Below are 21398 nucleotides of genomic sequence, written 5' to 3'. Positions count from 1 at the left end.
ATAATTAATCTAGGCTTATTGCATTGTACATGTAAAGGCTTGCCTCGGTCTGGGCCTGAGACGCTGGGCTTTCACCAGAGGCTTACATGGCAGTGGGTGTTCAGTAAACACAGGTGAGTCTCACCCATCAACACAACACCATTCACAGTCACAACACCATTCACTGTTACTCAGTCACCACACCATTCACTGTTACTCAGTCACAACACCATTCACTGTCACAACACCATTCACTGTTACTCAGTCACAACACCATTCACAGTCACCACACCATTCACTGGTACTCAGTCACCACACCATTCACTGGTACTCAGTCACAACACCATTCACAGTCACAACACCATTCACTGTTACTCAGTCACCACACCATTCACTGGTACTCAGTCACAACACCATTCACTGGTACTCAGTCACAACACCATTCACTGGTACTCAGTCACAACACCATTCACTAATACTCAGTCACAACACCATTCACTGTCACAACACCATTCACTGGTACTCAGTCACAACACCATTCACTGGTACTCAGTCACAACACCATTCACTGGTACTCAGTCACCACACCAGTCACTGTCACTCAGTCACAACACCATTCACTGGTACTCAGTCACAACACCATTCACTGGTACACAGTCACAACACCATTCACAGTCACAACACCATTCACTGTTACTCAGTCACAACACCATTCACAGTCACATCACCATTCACTGTTACTCAGTCACCACACCATTCACTGTTACTCAGTCACAACACCATTCACTGGTACTCAGTCACCACACCATTCACTGGTACACAGTCACAACACCATTCACAGTCACCACACCATTCACTGTTACTCAGTCACAACACCATTCACAGTCACAACACCATTCACTGTTACTCAGTCACCACACCATTCACTGTTACTCAGTCACCACACCATTCACTGTTACTCAGTCACCACACCATTCACTGTTACTCAGTCACAACACCAGTCACTGTCACTCAGTCACAACACCATTCACTGGTACACAGTCACAACACCATTCACTGTCACAACACCATTCACTGGTACACAGTCACAACACCATTCACAGTCACAACACCATTCACTGTTACTCAGTCACAACACCATTCACTGTTACTCAGTCACAACACCATTCACTGGTACTCAGTCACAACACCAGTCACTGTTACTCAGTCACAACACCATTCACTGGTACACAGTCACAACACCATTCACAGTCACAACACCAGTCACTGTTACTCAGTCACAACACCATTCACAGTCACAGCACCATTCACTGTTACTCAGTCACAACACCATTCACTGTTACTCAGTCACAACACCATTCACTGGTACTCAGTCACAACACCATTCACTGTTACTCAGTCACAACACCATTCACAGTCACAACACCATTCACTGTTACTCAGTCACAACACCATTCACTGTTACTCAGTCACAACACCATTCACTGGTACTCAGTCACAACACCATTCACTGGTACACAGTCACAACACCATTCACTGGTACTCAGTCACAACACCATTCACTGGTACTCAGTCACAACACCATTCACTGGTACTCAGTCACAACACCATTCACTGGTACACAGTCACAACACCATTCACTGTTACTCAGTCACAACACCATTCACTGGTACTCAGTCACAACACCAGTCACTGGTACTCAGTCACAACACCATTCACAGTCACAACACCATTCACTGTTACTCAGTCACAACACCATTCACTGGTACACAGTCACAACACCATTCACAGTCACAACACCAGTCACTGTTACTCAGTCGCAACACCATTCACTGTTACTCAGTCACAACACCGGTCACAACACCATTCACTGTTACTCAGTCACAACACCATTCACTGTTACTCAGTCACAACACCATTCACTGTTACTCAGTCACAACACCAGTCACAACACCATTCACTGTTACTCAGTCACAACACCATTCACTGTTACTCAGTCACAACACCACTCACTGTTACTCAGTCACAACACCAGTCACTGTTACTCAGTCACAACACCATTCACAGTCACAACACCATTCACTGTTACTCAGTCACAACACCATTCACTGTTACTCAGTCACCACACCATTCACTGTTACTCAGTCACAACACCATTCACTGTTACTCAGTCACAACACCATTCACAGTCACAACACCATTCACTGTTACTCAGTCACAACACCATTCACAGTCACAACACCATTCACTGTTACTCAGTCACCACACCATTCACTGGTACTCAGTCACAACACCAGTCACAACACCATTCACTGTTACTCAGTCACCACACCATTCACTGGTACTCAGTCACAACACCATTCACGGGTACTCAGTCATTCATTCCATCACTCTACAAGGCATGTTTAAAACCTAGCTGGAGGGTGTATTGTGTTTAAGACACTTATCATTGCATAAGCAAGGCTATATAAGGCTGCTAAACTGTTTGTCTCAATCATATGATACTAATTCCATTATTATATTGTCATGACTGTCCTGTAAGGATATAAATAGGTCAGATTAGCTTTGCAATAAATCACTTCATCCAGACCACCTCTGAGAGGGGGGAGGGAAGGTGTCTCACCCTGATCTGTTTCACCATCAAGAACAGAACATTCTGCTATCTCCCTCCAAATTCACTTAAGGAATGTGCCTTTGTTTCAACAGAACTTTTCCAGCCGAAACTCTAACGCGAACACTCTAACAAAGAACGTGGAGAATGGGCAGAGGCAATCTGGAGAGAACACTGGTGACGTTTCGCTTCTTACTTTGTGACGTCATTAAAAAAATGTTATAAAGGACATGCTGTAACTTGGAAACCAAACTATATGTGTGAAGTGTCCATCCGATGCGTTGTACATGAAATATAAAAAAAATGATGAAAGAGTTTTTGTTAAGATGTGATCTTAGAACCTATAAGAGGGAATTGTAAGTCACCGCCCCCTTGAGTGAGGTCAGAGAGCGTGTCAGCCTGACGGAACTGCACCTTTTGAACCAACAGTATAAAATGATGACTTACACGTAATGACTTACACGTAAATACATTCATGATTTCTTACTCCAAATGGGCAAAGTATATGATTACTGTGAGAGTAGTTTCTAAATGTACCAAATTATGTCTCTGTCGCTCCCCCCCATCTCTTTCGTAACAAGCCGCCATATTGTGTCAGTCCACTAGGGACCTGTTTCTAATGCATTAAGTGTGTATGTTTATCCTGTGTTATCATTTAGTTAGCTAGTAAATAATTAATTAAACCAATTTGTGTAGTCGTGAATCATAAGTAAGGCTGGGGTTTTTGCAGATGCAAGGAGGTTACGACTGGTCAGAATGATATGATACGAGGTTCTGATTAATACGTTGACTGTTAATAGATGTGATAGGTTAAGACCTTTAGAGTTTAATTAGGGAGATGATAACTCTTTAAAGAACCGCTCTCGTGGTGCCCCAAATCCTAATGAGTTAATTGTTACATGATACATTTAAATCGGGTCACAATTAAACATAGTTAATTGATTAGATAAATAACAGTCATCAGATTAATGAAAGTAAAATCACAGCGCCATTTAGCAGGAGCTTTTATCCAAAACGACTTACATTCATGTTTGTATACATTTTACATATGGGTGGCCCTAGCGGGAATAGAACCCACAATCCTTAGCATTGCAAGCTCTACCATGCTCTACAGACAACCACACGGGCCATGAATATCATACGATCATGTGATCGTTTATTAGGCCATAATCCATGTGGGGGGGCAATGACAACACTAATGACAACACTAATGACAACACTAATGACAACACTAATGACAACACTAATGACAACTTATTCACTCTAGATAGTATTTTATTGAAAAAAATCTAATTGAGATGGTTACATTCTCCACGTGTTCTGTGAACAAACCTAAACCGCTAACTACTCCTTTAAAAGCACAACGCACAGAACCCATTATGGTTCTATGAAGGCAGCGATCTGCTAAATCAGGTCATCATAGTTGATGATCATCCCGTTGCTCCCCCAATACCAGGTCATACAAGCATTGCATCCTATTCTGCCTCCATAGGGGTGCGTTCATCCTGGACACAATGTTTGGGAACATTCAGATAGAAATAGGCCATGTAGAACAAACATGCCTCTGACAGGTAGAATAAGGTTATTCTGGGTAACAGACATACACAACAAAATGTACACTGTGGAACCAGAGGATATCACTTGAAAGTATTAATTAAGACGCTTGTTACTGAAGTGGTTCTCCAAACAATAAACACATATAATGATTAAAAAGGCATATTCAGACACTTTGTAATGGAAGATAGGTAACTTTTCTGATATGCATAGGAGTTGCAGCGTACAGAGGCTCATTGTTCTGAGTTGTAGTGTATACAGAGGCTAGTGGTTCTGAGTTGTAGTGTATACAGAGGCTAGTGGTTCTGAGTTGTAGTGTATATAGAGGCTAGTGGTTCTGAGTTGTAGTGTATATAGAGGCTAGTGGTTCTGAGTTGTAGTGTATATAGAGGCTAGTGGTTCTGAGTTGTAGTGTATACAGAGGCTAGTGGTTCTGAGTTGTAGTGTATATAGAGGCTAGTGGTTCTGAGTTGTAGTGTATACAGAGGCTAGTGGTTCTGAGTTGTAGTGTATATAGAGGCTAGTGGTTCTGAGTTGTAGTGTATATAGAGGCTAGTGGTTCTGAGTTGTAGTGTATACAGAGGCTAGTGGTTCTGAGTTGTAGTGTATATAGAGGCTAGTGGTTCTGAGTTGTAGTGTATATAGAGGCTAGTGGTTCTGAGTTGTAGTCTATACAGAGGCTAGTGGTTCTGAGTTGTAGTGTATATAGAGGCTAGTGGTTCTGAGTTGTAGTGTATATAGAGGCTAGTGGTTCTGAGTTGTAGTGTATATAGAGGCTAGTGGTTCTGAGTTGCAGTGTCTCTACGAAGCTAGTGGTTCTGAGTTGTAGTGTATATAGAGGCTAGTGGTTCTGAGTTGTAGTGTATATAGAGGCTAGTGGTTCTGAGTTGTAGTCTATACAGAGGCTAGTGGTTCTGAGTTGTAGTGTATATAGAGGCTAGTGGTTCTGAGTTGTAGTGTATATAGAGGCTAGTGGTTCTGAGTTGTAGTGTATATAGAGGCTAGTGGTTCTGAGTTGCAGTGTCTCTACGAAGCTAGTGGTTCTGAGTTGTAGTGTATATAGAGGCTAGTGGTTCTGAGTTGTAGTGTATATAGAGGCTAGTGGTTCTGAGTTGTAGTGTATATAGAGGCTAGTGGTTCTGAGTTGCAGTGTCTCTACGAAGCTAGTGGTTCTGAGTTGTAGTGTATATAGAGGCTAGTGGTTCTGAGTTGTAGTGTATATAGAGGCTAGTGGTTCTGAGTTGTAGTCTATACAGAGGCTAGTGGTTCTGAGTTGTAGTGTATATAGAGGCTAGTGGTTCTGAGTTGTAGTGTATATAGAGGCTAGTGGTTCTGAGTTGTAGTGTATATAGAGGCTAGTGGTTCTGAGTTGCAGTGTCTCTACGAAGCTAGTGGTTCTGAGTTGTAGTGTATATAGAGGCTAGTGGTTCTGAGTTGCAGTGTCTCTACGAAGCTAGTGGTTCTGAGTTGTAGTGTATATAGAGGCTAGTGGTTCTGAGTTGTAGTGTATACAGAGGCTAGTGGTTCTGAGTTGTAGTGTATATAGAGGCTAGTGGTTCTGAGTTGTAGTGTATATAGAGGCTAGTGGTTCTGAGTTGTAGTGTATACAGAGGCTAGTGGTTCTGAGTTGTAGTGTATATAGAGGCTAGTGGTTCTGAGTTGTAGTGTATATAGAGGCTAGTGGTTCTGAGTTGTAGTCTATACAGAGGCTAGTGGTTCTGAGTTGTAGTGTATATAGAGGCTAGTGGTTCTGAGTTGTAGTGTATATAGAGGCTAGTGGTTCTGAGTTGTAGTGTATATAGAGGCTAGTGGTTCTGAGTTGCAGTGTCTCTACGAAGCTAGTGGTTCTGAGTTGTAGTGTATATAGAGGCTAGTGGTTCTGAGTTGTAGTGTATATAGAGGCTAGTAGTTCTGAGTTGTAGTGTATATAGAGGCTAGTGGTTCTGAGTTGTAGTGTATATAGAGGCTAGTGGTTCTGAGTTGCAGTGTCTCTACGAAGCTAGTGGTTCTGAGTTGTAGTGTATACAGAGGCTAGTGGTTCTGAGTTGTAGCGTATATAGAGGCTAGTGGTTCTGAGTTGTAACGTATACAGAGGCTAGTGTTTCTGAGTTGTAGTGTATATAGAGGCTAGTGGTTCTGAGTTGTAGTGTATATAGAGGCTAGTTGATCTTTGCTGAACATTGTAACTACTGCATTCTATTGGTCAAGGTGGAAAATGGTGCAAATTCAAAATACCTGGAGATACGTGTAGAGATCATGAAGAATATCAAAATAATAAATCACTGAGTCTCTTAGGTATACGCTCTTGGGGCGGCAGGTAGCCTAGTGGTTAGAGGTAGGTAGCCTAGTGGTTAGAGGTAGGTAGCCTAGTGGTTAGAGGAGGCAGGTAGCCTAGTGGTTAGAGGGGCAGGTAGCCTAGTGGTTAGAGGTAGGTAGCCTAGTGGTTAGAGGGGCAGGTAGCCTAGGGGTTAGAGGTAGGTAGCCTAGTGGTTAGAGGCAGGTAGCCTAGTGGTTAGAGGCAGATAGATAAGTGGTTAGAGGGGCAGGTAGCCTAGTGGTTAGAGGCAGGTAGTCTAGTTGTTAGAGGGGCAGGTAGCCTAGTGGTTAGAGGGGCAGGTAGCCTAGTGGTTAGAGGGGCAGGTAGCCTAGTGGTTAGAGGTGCAGGTAGCCTAGTGGTTAGAGGCAGGTAGTCTAGTGGTTAGAGGCAGGTAGTCTAGTGGTTAGAGGTAGGTAGCCTAGTGGTTAGAGGGGCAGGTAGCCTAGGGGTTAGAGGTAGGTAGCCTAGTGGTTAGAGGCAGGTAGCCTAGTGGTTAGAGGCAGATAAGTGGTTAGAGGGGCAGGTAGCCTAGTGGTTAGAGGCAGGTAGTCTAGTTGTTAGAGGGGCAGGTAGCCTAGTGGTTAGAGGGGCAGGTAGCCTAGTGGTTAGAGGGGCAGGTAGCCTAGTGGTTAGAGGTGCAGGTAGCCTAGTGGTTAGAGGCAGGTAGTCTGGTGGTTAGAGGCAGGTAGTCTAGTGGTTAGAGGTAGGTAGTCTAGTGGTTAGAGCGGCAGGTAGCCTAGTGGTTAGAGGCAGGTAGCCTAGTGGTTAGAGGCAGGTAGCCTAGTGGTTAGAGGCAGATAGATAAGTGGTTAGAGGGGCAGGTAGCCTAGTGGTTAGAGGCAGGTAGTCTAGTTGTTAGAGGGGCAGGTAGCCTAGTGGTTAGAGGGGCAGGTAGCCTAGTGGTTAGAGGGGCAGGTAGCCTAGTGGTTAGAGGTGCAGGTAGCCTAGTGGTTAGAGGCAGGTAGTCTGGTGGTTAGAGGCAGGTAGTCTAGTGGTTAGAGGTAGGTAGTCTAGTGGTTAGAGCGGCAGGTAGCCTAGTGGTTAGAGGCAGGTAGCCTAGTGGTTAGAGGCATGTAGCCTAGTGGTTAGAGGCAGGTAGTCTAGTGGTGAGAGGCAGGTAGTCTAGTGGTGAGAGGCAGGTAGCCTAGTGGTGAGAGGCAGGTAGCCTAGTGGTTAGAGCGGCAGGTAGACTAGTGGTTAGAGCGGCAGGTAGCCTAGTGGTTAGAGCGGCAGGTAGCCTAGTGGTTAGAGCATTGGGCCAGTAACCGAAAAGTTGCTAGTTCAAATCCCCGAGCTGACGAGGTAAGCCCTGATCAAAAGTAGGGCACTATTGTGAGGGGAAAATGTTATGTTTGTGGTTTTCTAATAACCAAATTGGATTGATTGATTGCGCCTGGGATGGAATCCTCACTATCAGCATAAGCAATTGAGCAGTACACCCAGAACATTGCTTTGAGAACTGAAAGGGGGGTATCTCAGTTTCAAGGTCTCAGCTTGGAGAGAAGAAGCCTCGTGAGGTATTGGTCAGTCACATGCAGGAACCAAACGTTAACGATGAATTCATAATAACGTAAATTGTGCAAATTTAACACTAAGAGAACTAACGGGACTTTCCCTGGCAGAGCTCCCGACCGACATGCACTACGGTGCATTAAGTTTGTTGTAACCTCTCCAGCTTCCTGATAATAATGATTAATTCAATATTGACTTCAGGTGTCCCTGGTGGTAATATCCACGACACTATGTACAGAGAACAGGTTGTAATTTGAGACATAGCCAATAGCTTCAACTCAAAAGGAGCAGACAACCCTAGTAATACCCTAGTAATAACTTTATTTTATCATAACAACCAACATAGGAAGTCACTGGTCCCGATCACGATTATCAGTCTCAGTTTTAAGGGTTTTCTAATTATCCATTAAGAATTTGAATGTTGAACTTCAGTCTGAGTATCTTTAACACATGGAGTACATGAATATATGTTAATATATATTTTTAGTCTATTTACCTTCGAGAAGCATCTGTGACATTCATTTGGCAGTAGCCGATTGTGGAGGACATTCGTACAGAAAATGTAGAGCTAGACTTTACAGAGTGGACAAAGACACGTAAACCTTTTTAATGTGCAGTTTTTGTTATGTTTTTAACAACTTTGTAAATATATATTTATATTTCTTAATTTACAAACCAAAATCATACAGTATACCTATCTGAACCGAAACACTGGTAGGCACTTAAGGTATGTCTGAAAGTACCGTCTTATATTTCATATTTATAGACACTTATCACCCATGTACGTACATACATACACATATACAGTACCAGTCAGAAGTTTGGACACACCTACTCATTCCAGGGTTTTTCTTTATTTTTAGTATTTTCTACATTGTAGAATAATAGTGAAGACATCAAAACTATGAAATAACACTTATGGAATCATTTAGTAACCAAAAAAGTGTTAAACAAATCAAAATATATTTTATATTTGAGATTCTTCAAAGTAGCCACCCTTTGCCTTGATGACAGCTTTGCACACTCTTGGCATTCTCTCAACCACCTTCATGAGGTAGTCACCTGGAATCCATTTCAATTAACATGTGTGCCTTGTTAATTTGTGGAATTTATTTTCTTCTTAATGTGTTTGAGCCAATCAGTTGGGTTGTTACAAGGTAGGGGGGTTATACAGAAGATAACCCTATTTGGAAAAAGACCAAGTCCATATTATGGCAAGAACAGCTCAAATAAGCAAAGAGAAATGACAGTCCATCATTACTTTAAGACATGACGGTCAGTCAATCTGGAAAAGAACTTTGAAAGTGTCTTCAAGTGCTATGATGAAACTGGGTCTCATGAGGACCGCCACAGGAAAGGAAGACCCAGAGTTACCTCTGCTGCAGAGGATAAGTTAATTAGAGTTAACTGCACCTCAGATTGCAGCCCAAATAAATCCTTCACAGAGTTCAAGTAACAGACACATCTCAACATCAACTGTTCAGAGGAGACTGCATGAATCAGGCCTTCATGTTCTAATTGCTGCAAAGAAACCACTACCAAAGGACACCAATAAGAAGAAGAGACTTGCTTGGGCCAAGAAACACGAGCAAAGGACATTAGACCGGTGGAAATCTGTCCTTTGGTCTGACGAGTCCAAATTTGAGATTTTTGGTTCCAACCGCCATGTCTTTGTGAGACGCAGAGTAGGTGAACGGATGATCTCCGCATGTGTGGTTCCCACTGTGAAGCATGGAGGAGGAGGTGTGATGGGAGTGCTTTGCTGGTGACACTGTCTCTAATTTATTTAGAAGTCAAGGCACACTTAACCAGCATGGCTACCACAGCATTCTGCAGCGATACGCCATCCCATTTGGTTTGCGCTTAGTGGGAATATAATTTGTTTTTCAACAGGACAATGACTCAACATACCTCCAGGCTGTTTAAGAGCTATTTTACCAAGGAGAGTGATGAGTGCTGCATCAGATGACCTCCACAATTACCCGACCTCAATCCAATCGAGATGGTTTAGGATGAGTTGGACCGCAGAGTCAAGGAAAAGCAGCCAACAAGTGCTCATCATATGTGGGAACTCCTTCAAGACTGTTGGAAAAGCATTCCAGGTGAAGTTAGTTGACAGAACGCCAAGAGTGTGCCAAGCTGTCATCAAGGCAAAGGGTGGCTACTTTAAAGAATCTAAAATGTAACATATATTTTGATTTGTTTAACACTTTTTTTGGTTACTACATGATTCCATATGTGTTTTTTCATAGTTTTCATGTCTTTCACTTTCATTCTACAATGTAGAAAAAAGTAAAAATAAAGAAGAACCCTTGAATGAGCAGGTATTCTAAAACTTTTGACTGGTACTGTACACACACACACACACACATAATTGCACTGTATGTTTACAAGCAATAAGGTGCTATTTGGAATGGAACCATAGTCAAGCGATCTGATCAAACCACAGCCTGCTATTACCAGTTTTACCACAGTAACGCCGTGTGGCTGATCACCATTTCTCTGTCTGGAAAACAGAAGATTAAGCACAAACGTCTGGATGGTTTCACCAGATGCATAGAGCAGGTCTCACATTAAAATCTCTACAGCATTGCTGTTGCCAGGACGCATCAGGCAAGCCTTGCATCAGATCAGACAGTCCAAATGGTACCCTGTTCCCTACATAGTCCACTACCTTTGACCAGGCACCGTAAAGGCTCAGGTCAAAAGTAGGGATTAGAGTGCTATTTGGGCCAGAACCAGAGTTTAGGCCTATGGCTAAAATTCAATTAAAATAATACAAAACTTATCTTCAAATTGTCCAAACAGCGATGATGTTGTAGTACAGCCGAGATGTTCGCCATCACATTAATATTGTACAGCTAGAAAACAGGAGGCGTACACAAACCCTTCCCTCTTTGTTCAATGCGTCAACTGTCTGTCTGTCTAACAATGCCCTGGCAGAACAGGTTACACACACACTGAGTGAATGGGACACTCAGGGCATTGAGTCCTGATCGTCTTCCTTAATATAGCCAACGGAATGGATCCTTCTTTAGTTAAAAAAAAAAAAAAAAAAGACTATTTCAACCCCTTTCAAAAAAAGGAAAACAAACTTCCCGTGAATCAGAGAGACATGTCCTGCTGTGTGGAAGTTAGTGACATCACTGAGTGACAGTTGGACGAAAGGAGCACAGAAATAACGGTCTATTGTAGTGTCTACGTGCCTCCTGATTGGACGAGGAGCTCTGATTGACAGGCCGTGGCTCCAATCACTGCTTGAGTAAGTCTTTGAGCACCTGCCCTCCGCTCTCGGGAGAGACAGGCACAGGCGTGAAGGTGGGAAGGTTGTCTGAGATAGGTTTCATCAGGAGGTGGTGTCCTCCCGACCCACTGGAACTACCACTCCCATGATGCATCAGTGGCACGACCGCAGAGCGGGGAGCTAGGAAAGGGTTGGACTCCCCTGCTGCCCTCTGTCCCCTGCCGGCTGCCGCCCCTCCTAGGAGGAAACAGAGGTCAGAGATTAGGATGAAGCTGGAAGTGACAGGTTGAGATGGCAGTAGAGCTCTGCTACCCGACCCAAGCCTGACGGGCTGGCCCTAATATCAGGTTAGGGCCGGGTAGGGCCTGTTTTCTCATCATTAACTAGGGTACAGGTAGGGCTTGAGTATTACTAAATTGATCAGTAACATTTTGAAGCTGAGCCATTTGCTCGTGCTCTGCTGGGCAGTACAGTCATATCTGACTAAGATCATAAGATGATGTCAGAAGTACTTCAGCCTCGTCCAATAGAAGACAGGAGAGATTGTTTCACAGAAAAGAATAACGTTCCTTGAGTTGTCGGAGTTTAGAGTGACGAAAACTGCTAACTGCTCTCATGTCTCTTCCTTGAGCAGAGCAGCTCAAAGAGGAGCCGTCGCTATGGATACTCACAGACCGAGTCGCCATGAATAGAGCGCATGCAGAGTGAGCTGCACTCAGGGACCGAGTGACAGACAGAGAGCTAATGGATTTACTAATGGTTTCAGGCAGGGTCGGGCCTTACGTTTGGCAGAAGCAATCGGGCCTGGCTAGGGTAGGGCCTGAACGTAGGAGGGCTTAAAATGTATGCCGTGTGCAGGGCTGTAGATCGCCAGACCTCATGCTCAATGTTTGCTTGTTTACTTAAGAAGTAAACAAAATAAGTCTCTACGGAGGTTCTGGCTGAGGGTGAAACTGAGGGTTGGTATTCCAACAGCAGAAGATAAAGAACGATCCTTCTGGGAGGTGTCTGCCACTGGAAATCACCCCACACACGGGTGATATTGCTCTGTCTCAACCCTAGCCAGAACCACTGCTACACTGCCCACTAAACTACTGCCCTCAGCCTCAACACTAGTCAGAACTACTGCCCACTATACTACTGCCCTCAACCCTAGCCAGAACCACTGCTACACAGCCCACTAAACTACTGCCCTCAGACTCAACCAGAACCTAAACTTCCCCCCGGAACAATATTACCATGACAGCATTACCTCACCCTGGAACAATATTACCATGACAACATTACTTCACCCCGGAACAATATTACCATGACAGCATTACCTCACCCTGGAACAATATTACCATGACAACATTACTTCACCCCGGAACAATATTACCATGACAGCATTACCTCACCCTGGAACAATATTACCATGACAACATTACTTCACCCCGGAACAATATTACCATGACAGCATTACCTCACCCTGGAACAATATTACCATGACAACATTACTTCACCCCGGAACAATATTACCATGACAGCATTACTTCACCCCGGAACAATATTACCATGACAGCATTACCTCACCCTGTAACAATATTACCATGACAACATTACTTCACCCCGGAACAATATTACCATGACAGCATTACCTTCTGGTTGTTGAGCCCAGGCTGAGCTGGTGGTCCTCCCAGGGGGCGGGGCACTGAGGGGGTTGATGTCATAGACAGGAAGTCTGGGGGCAGGAACCACCGGGCTAGACTCCACCTCCAGGAACTTCACAAACATCTCAGAGAAAGACTGGAGAAGAAATTAAGTCAAATTGTATTTGTCACATGCTTCGTAAACAACAGGTGTAGACTAACATGCTGACTTGAAAGGGAAAGGGGGGATTCCTAGTCAGTAGTTCAACTGAATGCATTCAACTGAAATGTATCTTCCTCATTTAACCCAACCCCTCTGAATCAGAGTGGTGCAGGGGGGGGGGGGGGGGCTGCCTTAATCAACATCCACGTCTTCAGACCAGGCGCGTGTTGATTTTGTCCATCCACACCAGACACGATCATGACACGCAGGTGTAAATATCAAAACGAACTCTGAACCAACTATATTAATTTGGGGACAAGTCGAAACGCATGAAACATTTATGGAAATGTAATTGAATTTGTCTTGAGATATAAACATTGGGTTGTTATTTTACCTGAAATGCACAAGGTCCTCTACTTGACAATTAATCCACAGATAAAAAGGTAAACCGAGTTAGTTTCTAGTCATCTCTCCTCCTTCAGGCTTCTTCTTCTGTGGTCTTTATATGGCGGTTGGCAACCAACTTTAAGGTGCGTTACCACCACCAACTGGACTGGAGTGTGGACCTCAGTTCATCTTTCAATCACCCACGTGGGTATATGCTCTTAAAAACCAATGAGATGGAAGAGGCGGGACTTGCAGCGGATCAAGGGTCACAAATAGAATCAAGTTCTATATTAGCGCCTGGTTATGCAGACGCTCGTTTGACGCTCGTGAGCAGTGTGGATGGAATGGTTGAATAACAAGTATGTGTACATTTATTTTGTAACGCGAGCAGTGTGGTCAGCATGTAACAGTGAAATGCTTACTTTACAGGCCCTTTCCCAACAATGCAGAGAGAAAGAAAATAGAGAAATAATAGAAAAGTAAAACACGTCATAACAAAATTAATAATAAATACACAATGAATAACAATAACTTGGCTATATACATGTGGTACCAGTACTGAGTCGATGTGCAGGGGTACGAGGTAATTGAGGATATGTACATTGAACTAGGAATAAAATTACAGATAATAAACAGTAGCAGCAGCGTATGTGATGAGTCAAAAAACAGTTAGTGCAAAAAGGTTCAATGCAGAGAGTTAAATAGTATATATACCAAATACTACCTGTACTAACTATGTAGTAGTCTTACGGCTTAGGTGTAGAAGCTGTTCAGGGTCCTGTTGGTTTCAGACTTGGTATATACAGTGGGGAGAACAAGTATTTGATACACTGCCGATTTTGCAGGTTTTCCTACTTACAAAGCATGTAGAGGTCTGTAATTATTATCATAGGTACACTTCAACTATGAGAGACGGAATCTAAAACAAAAATCCAGAAAATCACATTGTATGATTTTTAAGTAATTCATTTGCATTTTATTGCATGACATAAGTATTTGATACATCAGAAAAGCAGAACTTAATATTTGGTACAGAAACCTTTGTTTGCAATTACAGAGATCATACGTTTCCTGTAGTTCTTGACTAGGTTTGCACACACTGCAGCAGGGATTTTGGCCCACTCCTCCCTACAGATCTTCTCCAGATCCTTCAGGTTTCGGGGCTGTCGCTGGACAATACGGACTTTCAGCTCCCTCCAAAGATTTTCTATTGGGTTCAGGTCTGGAGACTGGCTAGGCCACTCCAGGACCTTGAGATGCTTCTTACGGAGCCACTCCTTAGTTGCCATGGCTGTGTGCTTCGTGTCGTTGTCATGCTGGAAGACCCAGCCACGACCCATCTTCAATGCTCTTACTGAGGGAAGGAGGTTGTTGGCCAAGATCTCGCGATACATGGCCCCATCCATCCTCCCCTCAATACGGTGCAGTCGTCCTGTCCCCTTTGCAGAAAAGCATCCCCAAAGAATGATGTTTCCACCTCCATGCTTCACGGTTGGGATGGTGTTCTTGGGGTTGTACTCATACTTCTTCTTCCTCCAAACACGGCGAGTGGAGTTAGACCAAAAAGCTCTATTTTTGTCTCATCAGACCACATGACCTTCTCCCATTCCTCCTCTGGATCATCCAGATGGTCATTGGCAAACTTCAGACAGGCCTGGACATGCACTGGCTTAAGCAGGGGGACCTTGCGTGCGCTGCAGGATTTTAATCCATGACGGCGTAGTGTGTTACTAATGGTTTTCTTTGAGACTGTGGTCCCAGCTCTCTTCAGGTCATTGACCAGGTCCTGCCGTGTAGTTCTGGGCTGATCCCTCACCTTCCTCATGATCATTGATGCCCCACGAGGTGAAATCTTGCATGGAGCCCCAGACCGAGGGTGATTGACCGTCATCTTGAACTTCTTCCATTTTCTAATAATTGCGCCAACAGTTGTTTCCTTCTCACCAAGCTGCTTGCCTATTGTCCTGTAGCCCATCCCAGCCTTGTGCAGGTCTACAATTTTATCCCTGATGTCCTTACACAGCTCTCTGGTCTTGGCCATTGTGGAGAGGTTGGAATCTGTTTGATTGTGTGTGGACAGGTGTCTTTTATACAGGTAACGAGTTCAAACAGGTGCAGTTAATACAGGTAATGAGTGGAGAACAGGAGGGCTTCTTAAAGAAAAACTAACAGGTCTGTGAGAGCCGGAATTCTTACTGGTTGGTAGGTGATCAAATACTTATGTCATGCAATAAAATGCAAATTAATTATTTAAAAATCATACAATGTGATTTTCTGGATTTTTGTTTTAGATTCCGTCTCTCACAGTTGAAGTGTACCTATGATAAAAATTACAGACCTGCAAAATCGGCAGTGTATCAAATACTTGTTCTCCCCACTGTATATATATATATATATACATCTTGCCGTGCAGACAGAACAGACAGAACACTCTACAACTTGGGGTGGCTGGAGTCTCCGAAAATGTTTAGTGCCTCTGACACCGCCTGGTAGAGAGGTCCTGGATGGCAGGGAGCTCGGGTCCCAGTCTTGTACTGAGTTGCACGTACTACCCTCTGTTGCGCCTCGCAGTTGGATGCCAAGAAGTTGCCGCCATACCAAGTGGTGATGCAACCAGTCAAGATGCTCTCAATGGTGCAGCTGTAGAACTTTTTGAGGATCTTAGTGATGCGCTTGCAGGGCGCTATGGTATTGAACGCTGCGTTGTATGAACAGCATTCTCACATAGGTGTTCCTCTTGTCCAGGTGGGAAAGGGCCGTGTGGAGCGCAATAGAGATTGCGTCATCTGTAGATATGCAAATTGGAGTGGGTCTGGGGTTTCTGGGATAATAGCGTTTATGAGAACCATGACCAGCATTTCAAAGCATTTTAATAGCTACAGATGTAAGTGCTACGGGGCGATAGTCATTTAGACAGGTTACCTTGGCGTTCTTGGGCACAAGGGACTACGGTGGTCTGCTTGAAACATGTTGGTATTACAGACTGGGTCAGGGAGAGGTTGAACATGCCAGTGTAGACACTTGACAGCTGGTCAGCGCATGCTCCAAGTACGTGTCCTGGTAATCTGTCTGGCCCTGCGGCCTTGTGAATGTTGACCTGTTTAAAGGTCTTACTCACATTGGCTACAGAGAGAGTGATCACACAGTTATCCGGAACATCTGGTGCTCTCATACATGGTTCAGTGTTTCTTGCCTCGAAGTGAGCATAGAGGGCCTTTAACTCGTCTGGTAGGATCGCATCACTGGGCAGCTTGTGGCTGGGTTTCCCTTTGTAATCCGTGATAGTTTGTAAACCCTGCCACACCCGACGAGCGTCAGAGCCGGTGTAGTAGGATCTTAATCCTGTATTGGTGCTTTGCCTGTTTAATGGTTCGTCGGAGGGCGTAGCGGGATTTCCTAGAAGCGTCCGGATTAGTGTCCCGCTCCTTGAGAGCGGCAGCTCTAGCCTTTAGCTCGATGCGGATGTTGCCTGTAATCTATGGCTTCTGGTTGGGATATGTACGTACAGTCACTGTGGGGACGACGTCGTCGATGCACTTATTGATAAAGCCAGTGACTGATGTGGTGTACTCCTCAATGCCATCGGATGAATCCCGGAACATATTCCAGTCTGTGATAGCAAAACAGTCCTGTAGCTTAGCATCCCCTTCATCGGACCACTTCCGTATTGAGCGCGTCACTGGTACTTCCTGTTTGAGTTTTTGCTTGTTAGCAGGAATCAGGAGGATAAAGTTAGAGGTGGCAGGTAGCCTAGTGGTTAGAGCGTTGGACTAGTAACCGAAAGGTTGCAAGATCGAATCCCCGAGCTGACGAGGTAAAAAGCTGTCGTTCTGCCTCTGAACAAGGCAGTTAACCCACTGTTCCTAGGCCGTCATTGTAAATAAAAAATTGTTCTTAACTGACTTGCCTAGTTAAATAAAGGTAAAAAATTCTAATTTTAAAGTCAGATTTGCCAAATGAAGGGCGAGGTTTGTTTGCGTGCTTTTTTGCCTCTAGTTGTAGACATGACATGCTGGTAGGAATGAGGTCAGACGGATTTCAGTTTTCCTGCATTAAAACCACCGGCCACTAGGAGCGCGGCCTCAGGATGAGCATTTTTTTGTTTGCTTCGGCATCTATACAGCTCGTTGAGTACGGTCTTAGTACCGGCATTGGTTTGTGGTGGTAAATAGACAGCTACGAACAATATAACATCTCTTGGTAAATAGTATGGTCTACAGCATATCATGAGGTATTCAAACGCAGGCGAGTAAAACCTTGATACTCGTTGAAGTAGAAATCTTAATCCAAACCGACGTTAGTCATCGCTGCTCTTTTCGGTCGTAGGAAAAGATGGCGGAAACATTATGTACAAAAACAGATCAGCGCAAAATAGCAGAATTGGTCAGGAGCTCGTAAAACGTCTGCTCTCTACGGCGCGCGTACAGTGCCTTCAGAAAGAATACACAACACTTGACTTTTTCCACAGCCTTTAAATTTAAAATTAATTACATTTAGATTTTTTGGGTCACTGGCCTACTACAAACAATACCCCATAATGTCAAAATGGAATTATATTTGACAGAATATTTACAAATTAATTAAAAATTAAAAGCTGAAATGTATGGAATGTATGGATGTATGGAAATGTATGGAATCCTTTGTTATGGCCTAAATAAGTTCAGGAGTAAAACAAATTGCTAAAACAAGTCACATAAATTGCATGGACTCTGTGTACAATAACAGTGGTCGACGTGATGGTTGAATGACTACCTCATACAATTATCCGTAAGGTCCCTCAGTCGAGCAGTGAATTTCAAACACAGATTCAACCACAAAGACCAGGGAGGTTTTCCAATGCCTCGCAAAGAAGGGCACCGATTGGTAGATGGGTAAAAAATAAAAAAGCAGACATTGAATATGCCTTTGAGCATGGTGAAGTTATTAATTACACTGTTGATGGTGTATCAATACACCCAGTCACTACAAAGATACAGGCGTCCTTCCTAACTCAGTTGCCGGAGAGGAAGGAAACGGCTCAGGGATTTCACCATGAGGCCAATGGTGACTTTAAAACAGTTACTGAGTCCCCTGTAACTATTCCCCAGGTTGTTGCTGTAAATGAGAATGTGTTCTCAGTCAATTTACCTGGTAAAATATGGGTTAAAAAACTATATTTAAAAAATATATAATTTTGAAGAATTTTGAAAAGAATAATGTGAAAATATTGCACAATCCAGGTGTGCAAAGCTCTTAGAAACTTACCCAGAAAGACTCACAGCTATAATCTCTACCAAAAGGTGCTTCTACAAAGTATTGACTCAGGGGTATGAATACTTATGGAAGAAATGTCTGTCTGTCTGTGTGTGTGTGTAGGTCTGTTTTTCTGTGTGTGTGTGTGTGTGTGTGTGTGTGTGTGTGTGTGTGTGTGTGTGTGTGTGTGTGTGTGTGTGTGTGTGTGTGTGTGTGTGTGTGTGTGTGTGTGTGTGTGTGTGTGTGTGTGTAGGTCTGTGTAGGTCTGTGTATGTGTGTAGGTCTGTGTCTGTGTGTTTCTGTGTGTAGGTCTGTGTATGTGTGTGTCTGTGTGTAGGTCTGTGTGTAGGTCTGTGAGTGAGTGAGTGTGTGTGTGTGTGTGTGTGTGTGTGTGTGTGTGTATGTGTGTGTGTGTGTGTGTGTGTGTGTGTGTGTGTGTGTGTGTGTGTGTGTGTGTGTGTGTGTGTGTGTGTGTGTGTGTGTGTGTGTGTGTGTGTGTGTGTGTGTCTGTGTGTAGTTCTGTGAGTGTACTCACGTTGTTGAATCCACCCTGTCCTGCTCCAGGTCTCTGTGGTGTGTTGGGGCCACTCTGTACGGTTCTACCCCCCAACCAGCTGGACACCCAGCCTCCACGACCCCCATCCTCCTCCAACATCTACAGGGACACAGGTCAGAGGTCAGAGGTGACAATTAGTCAGGGCCAGAGAGAGAGATGCCAACCGCTCTACACCGAGTTAGAATTACATATTGACACTTGTAAAGTCTTAGGGGTGCTCACTGTTGATATCTTTGTAAGGGCTCACATTGATATTTTAAATTGTACAATTCAAACCCTCACATCTGCAGGGACAGAGAGAGTTGGAGAAGAGCAGTTCGTACTGGACTCTCAGGGGACAGAGACACATCATCATTAGGAGGTGGATGGGGGGGGTGGGGGGGTGGACTCTGACCAGGTCAAAAGGTCACTCATCAATAGGCTCAGTGGTAAATGTAAACCAGGGAAGAATATATTTTTCTTCAGGGAATCTAAAGACGCCAACACAGACATGGGTGTTGAGTCACAGACACCCTGTGTAAAACTCAATGAGCGATTGGTCCAAAACACTGTTAACAAACAATGGCAAGAGGCGGGGAAACTAAGATTTCTAGGATTACTCTACACTGACGACCTGCACTACAAAACAAAACAAATGAAGAAATGCTGGGAAGCTGCAATGGAGGGAGGAGAGGGATTGTAGGGGGGAGGGGACTTCCCCACTGAGGCCCATTCTGAAAACAGGGTCGGTTTTGTGGAACATTTAAAGTTGTAAACACAACTCAAGTGGAACATTTCAATCGTATGAAGGAGACATGAGATCCAAGGCCAAAGGAGAGATGAGAGCCAATGGAAAAGGAGAGATGGAGAGAGATGAGAGCCAATGGAAAAGGAGAGATGAGAGTCAAGGGGAAAAGGAGAGATGGAGAGATGAGAGCCAAGGTGAAAAGTGGGATAAAAAAAAAAAAAATAGAGATGAAGGAATCTCAGCAGTTAATACGAGTCTTCAGAGAAGTAGGAATCACATTTACTCCTCATCATCCTCCTCCTTCAATCTGGTTTCCTTTAAGGCTGCAGCTAGTATTGGGAAATAGACTGTGTGTGTGTGTGTGTGTGTGTGTGTGTGTGTGTGTGTGTGTGTGTGTGTGTGTGTGTGTGTGTGTGTGTGTGTGTGTGTGTGTGTGTGTGTGTGGTTGGGATCAGATCAAATCAGATTAGTCGGGGGGGGGGGGGGGGGGGGGTTTGTAAGGACTGTTGGAAGTTCAAAAGGTATTAGACTTTGGGATCATCTACTTAGGACAGTCTTGTTCATTGACTTGGAAGTTGGAACAGCAGAAAATATGTTCTGCTGTACAATCCTGGATTGCATTAAGAGCACAGACGTAACTAGGAACGTAACTAGGAACGTAACTAGGAACGTAACTAGGAACGTAACTAGGAACGTAACTAGGAACGTAACTAGGAACGTAACTAGGAAAAGGGGACACAATTGCATCAGTAGGTGATAGTAGAGCTAAAATAGGAGCATCTTCAATTCCTCTAGTTATTGTAGAGCGCTTGATGTCCCAGCAGTAACTTTGGGATAATGTGTCATAAAACACCATCTTTAATCTCATCACCTCGGGGAAACTAGACATTTCTCTGTTGTGAATAAGCCGAGCTATCTCTTATAAAAATAGAAATGTCACTCGCATATCTCCATAACACCACTGCCAGAGAATCTCTTTGAGATTTTGAGAGGAGAAGAAGAGCAGAGAGAGTAAAGAGGAGAAGAAGAGCAGAGAGAGTAAAGAGGAGAAGAGCAGAGAGAGTAAAGAGGAGAAGAGCAGAGAGAGTAAAGAGGAGAAGAAGAGCAGAGAGAGTAAAGAGGAGAAGAGCAGAGAGAGTAAAGAGGAGAAGAAGAACAGAGAGAGTAAAGAGGAGAAGAAGAACAGAGAGAGTAAAGAGGAGAAGAAGAACAGAGAGAGTAAAGAGGAGAAGAAGAGCAGAGAGAGTAAAGAGGAGAAGAAGAACAGAGAGAGTAAAGAGGAGAAGAGCAGAGAGAGTAAAGAGGAGAAGAAGAACAGAGAGAGTAAAGAGGAGAAGAAGAACAGAGAGAGTAAAGAGGAGAAGAAGAACAGAGAGAGTAAAGAGGAGAAGAAGAGCAGAGAGAGTAAAGAGGAGAAGAAGAGCAGAGAGAGTAAAGAGGAGAAGAAGAGCAGAGAGAGTAAAGAGGAGAAGAAGAGCAGAGAGAGTA

At 43.9% G+C, this 21398-nt stretch overlaps 1 protein-coding gene across 4 annotated transcripts in view; it reads right to left on the bottom strand.

Annotated features, from left to right (window-relative positions):
• Positions 1-8547: 8547 nt before the first annotated feature.
• Positions 8548-21398, bottom strand: part of LOC139554008 (thyroid receptor-interacting protein 11-like) — a 68803-nt gene continuing 55952 nt past the window's right edge. For all 4 annotated transcript variants that reach the window (XM_071366873.1, XM_071366875.1, XM_071366874.1 and 1 more), the window contains 3 exons: positions 19163-19282; positions 12855-13002; positions 8548-11454 (listed from right to left, as the gene is read on the bottom strand). In XM_071366873.1, the coding sequence (XP_071222974.1) occupies positions 11225-11454; positions 12855-13002; positions 19163-19282 (498 nt within the window). In that variant the 3' untranslated portion in view covers positions 8548-11224. The remainder of the gene's footprint in view (positions 11455-12854; positions 13003-19162; positions 19283-21398) is intronic.

The sequence above is a fragment of the Salvelinus alpinus genome, chromosome 25, assembly GCF_045679555.1.
Source record: "Salvelinus alpinus chromosome 25, SLU_Salpinus.1, whole genome shotgun sequence".
Classification (NCBI taxonomy): domain Eukaryota; kingdom Metazoa; phylum Chordata; class Actinopteri; order Salmoniformes; family Salmonidae; genus Salvelinus; species Salvelinus alpinus.
This window is presented reverse-complemented; position numbering and strand designations above follow the sequence as displayed.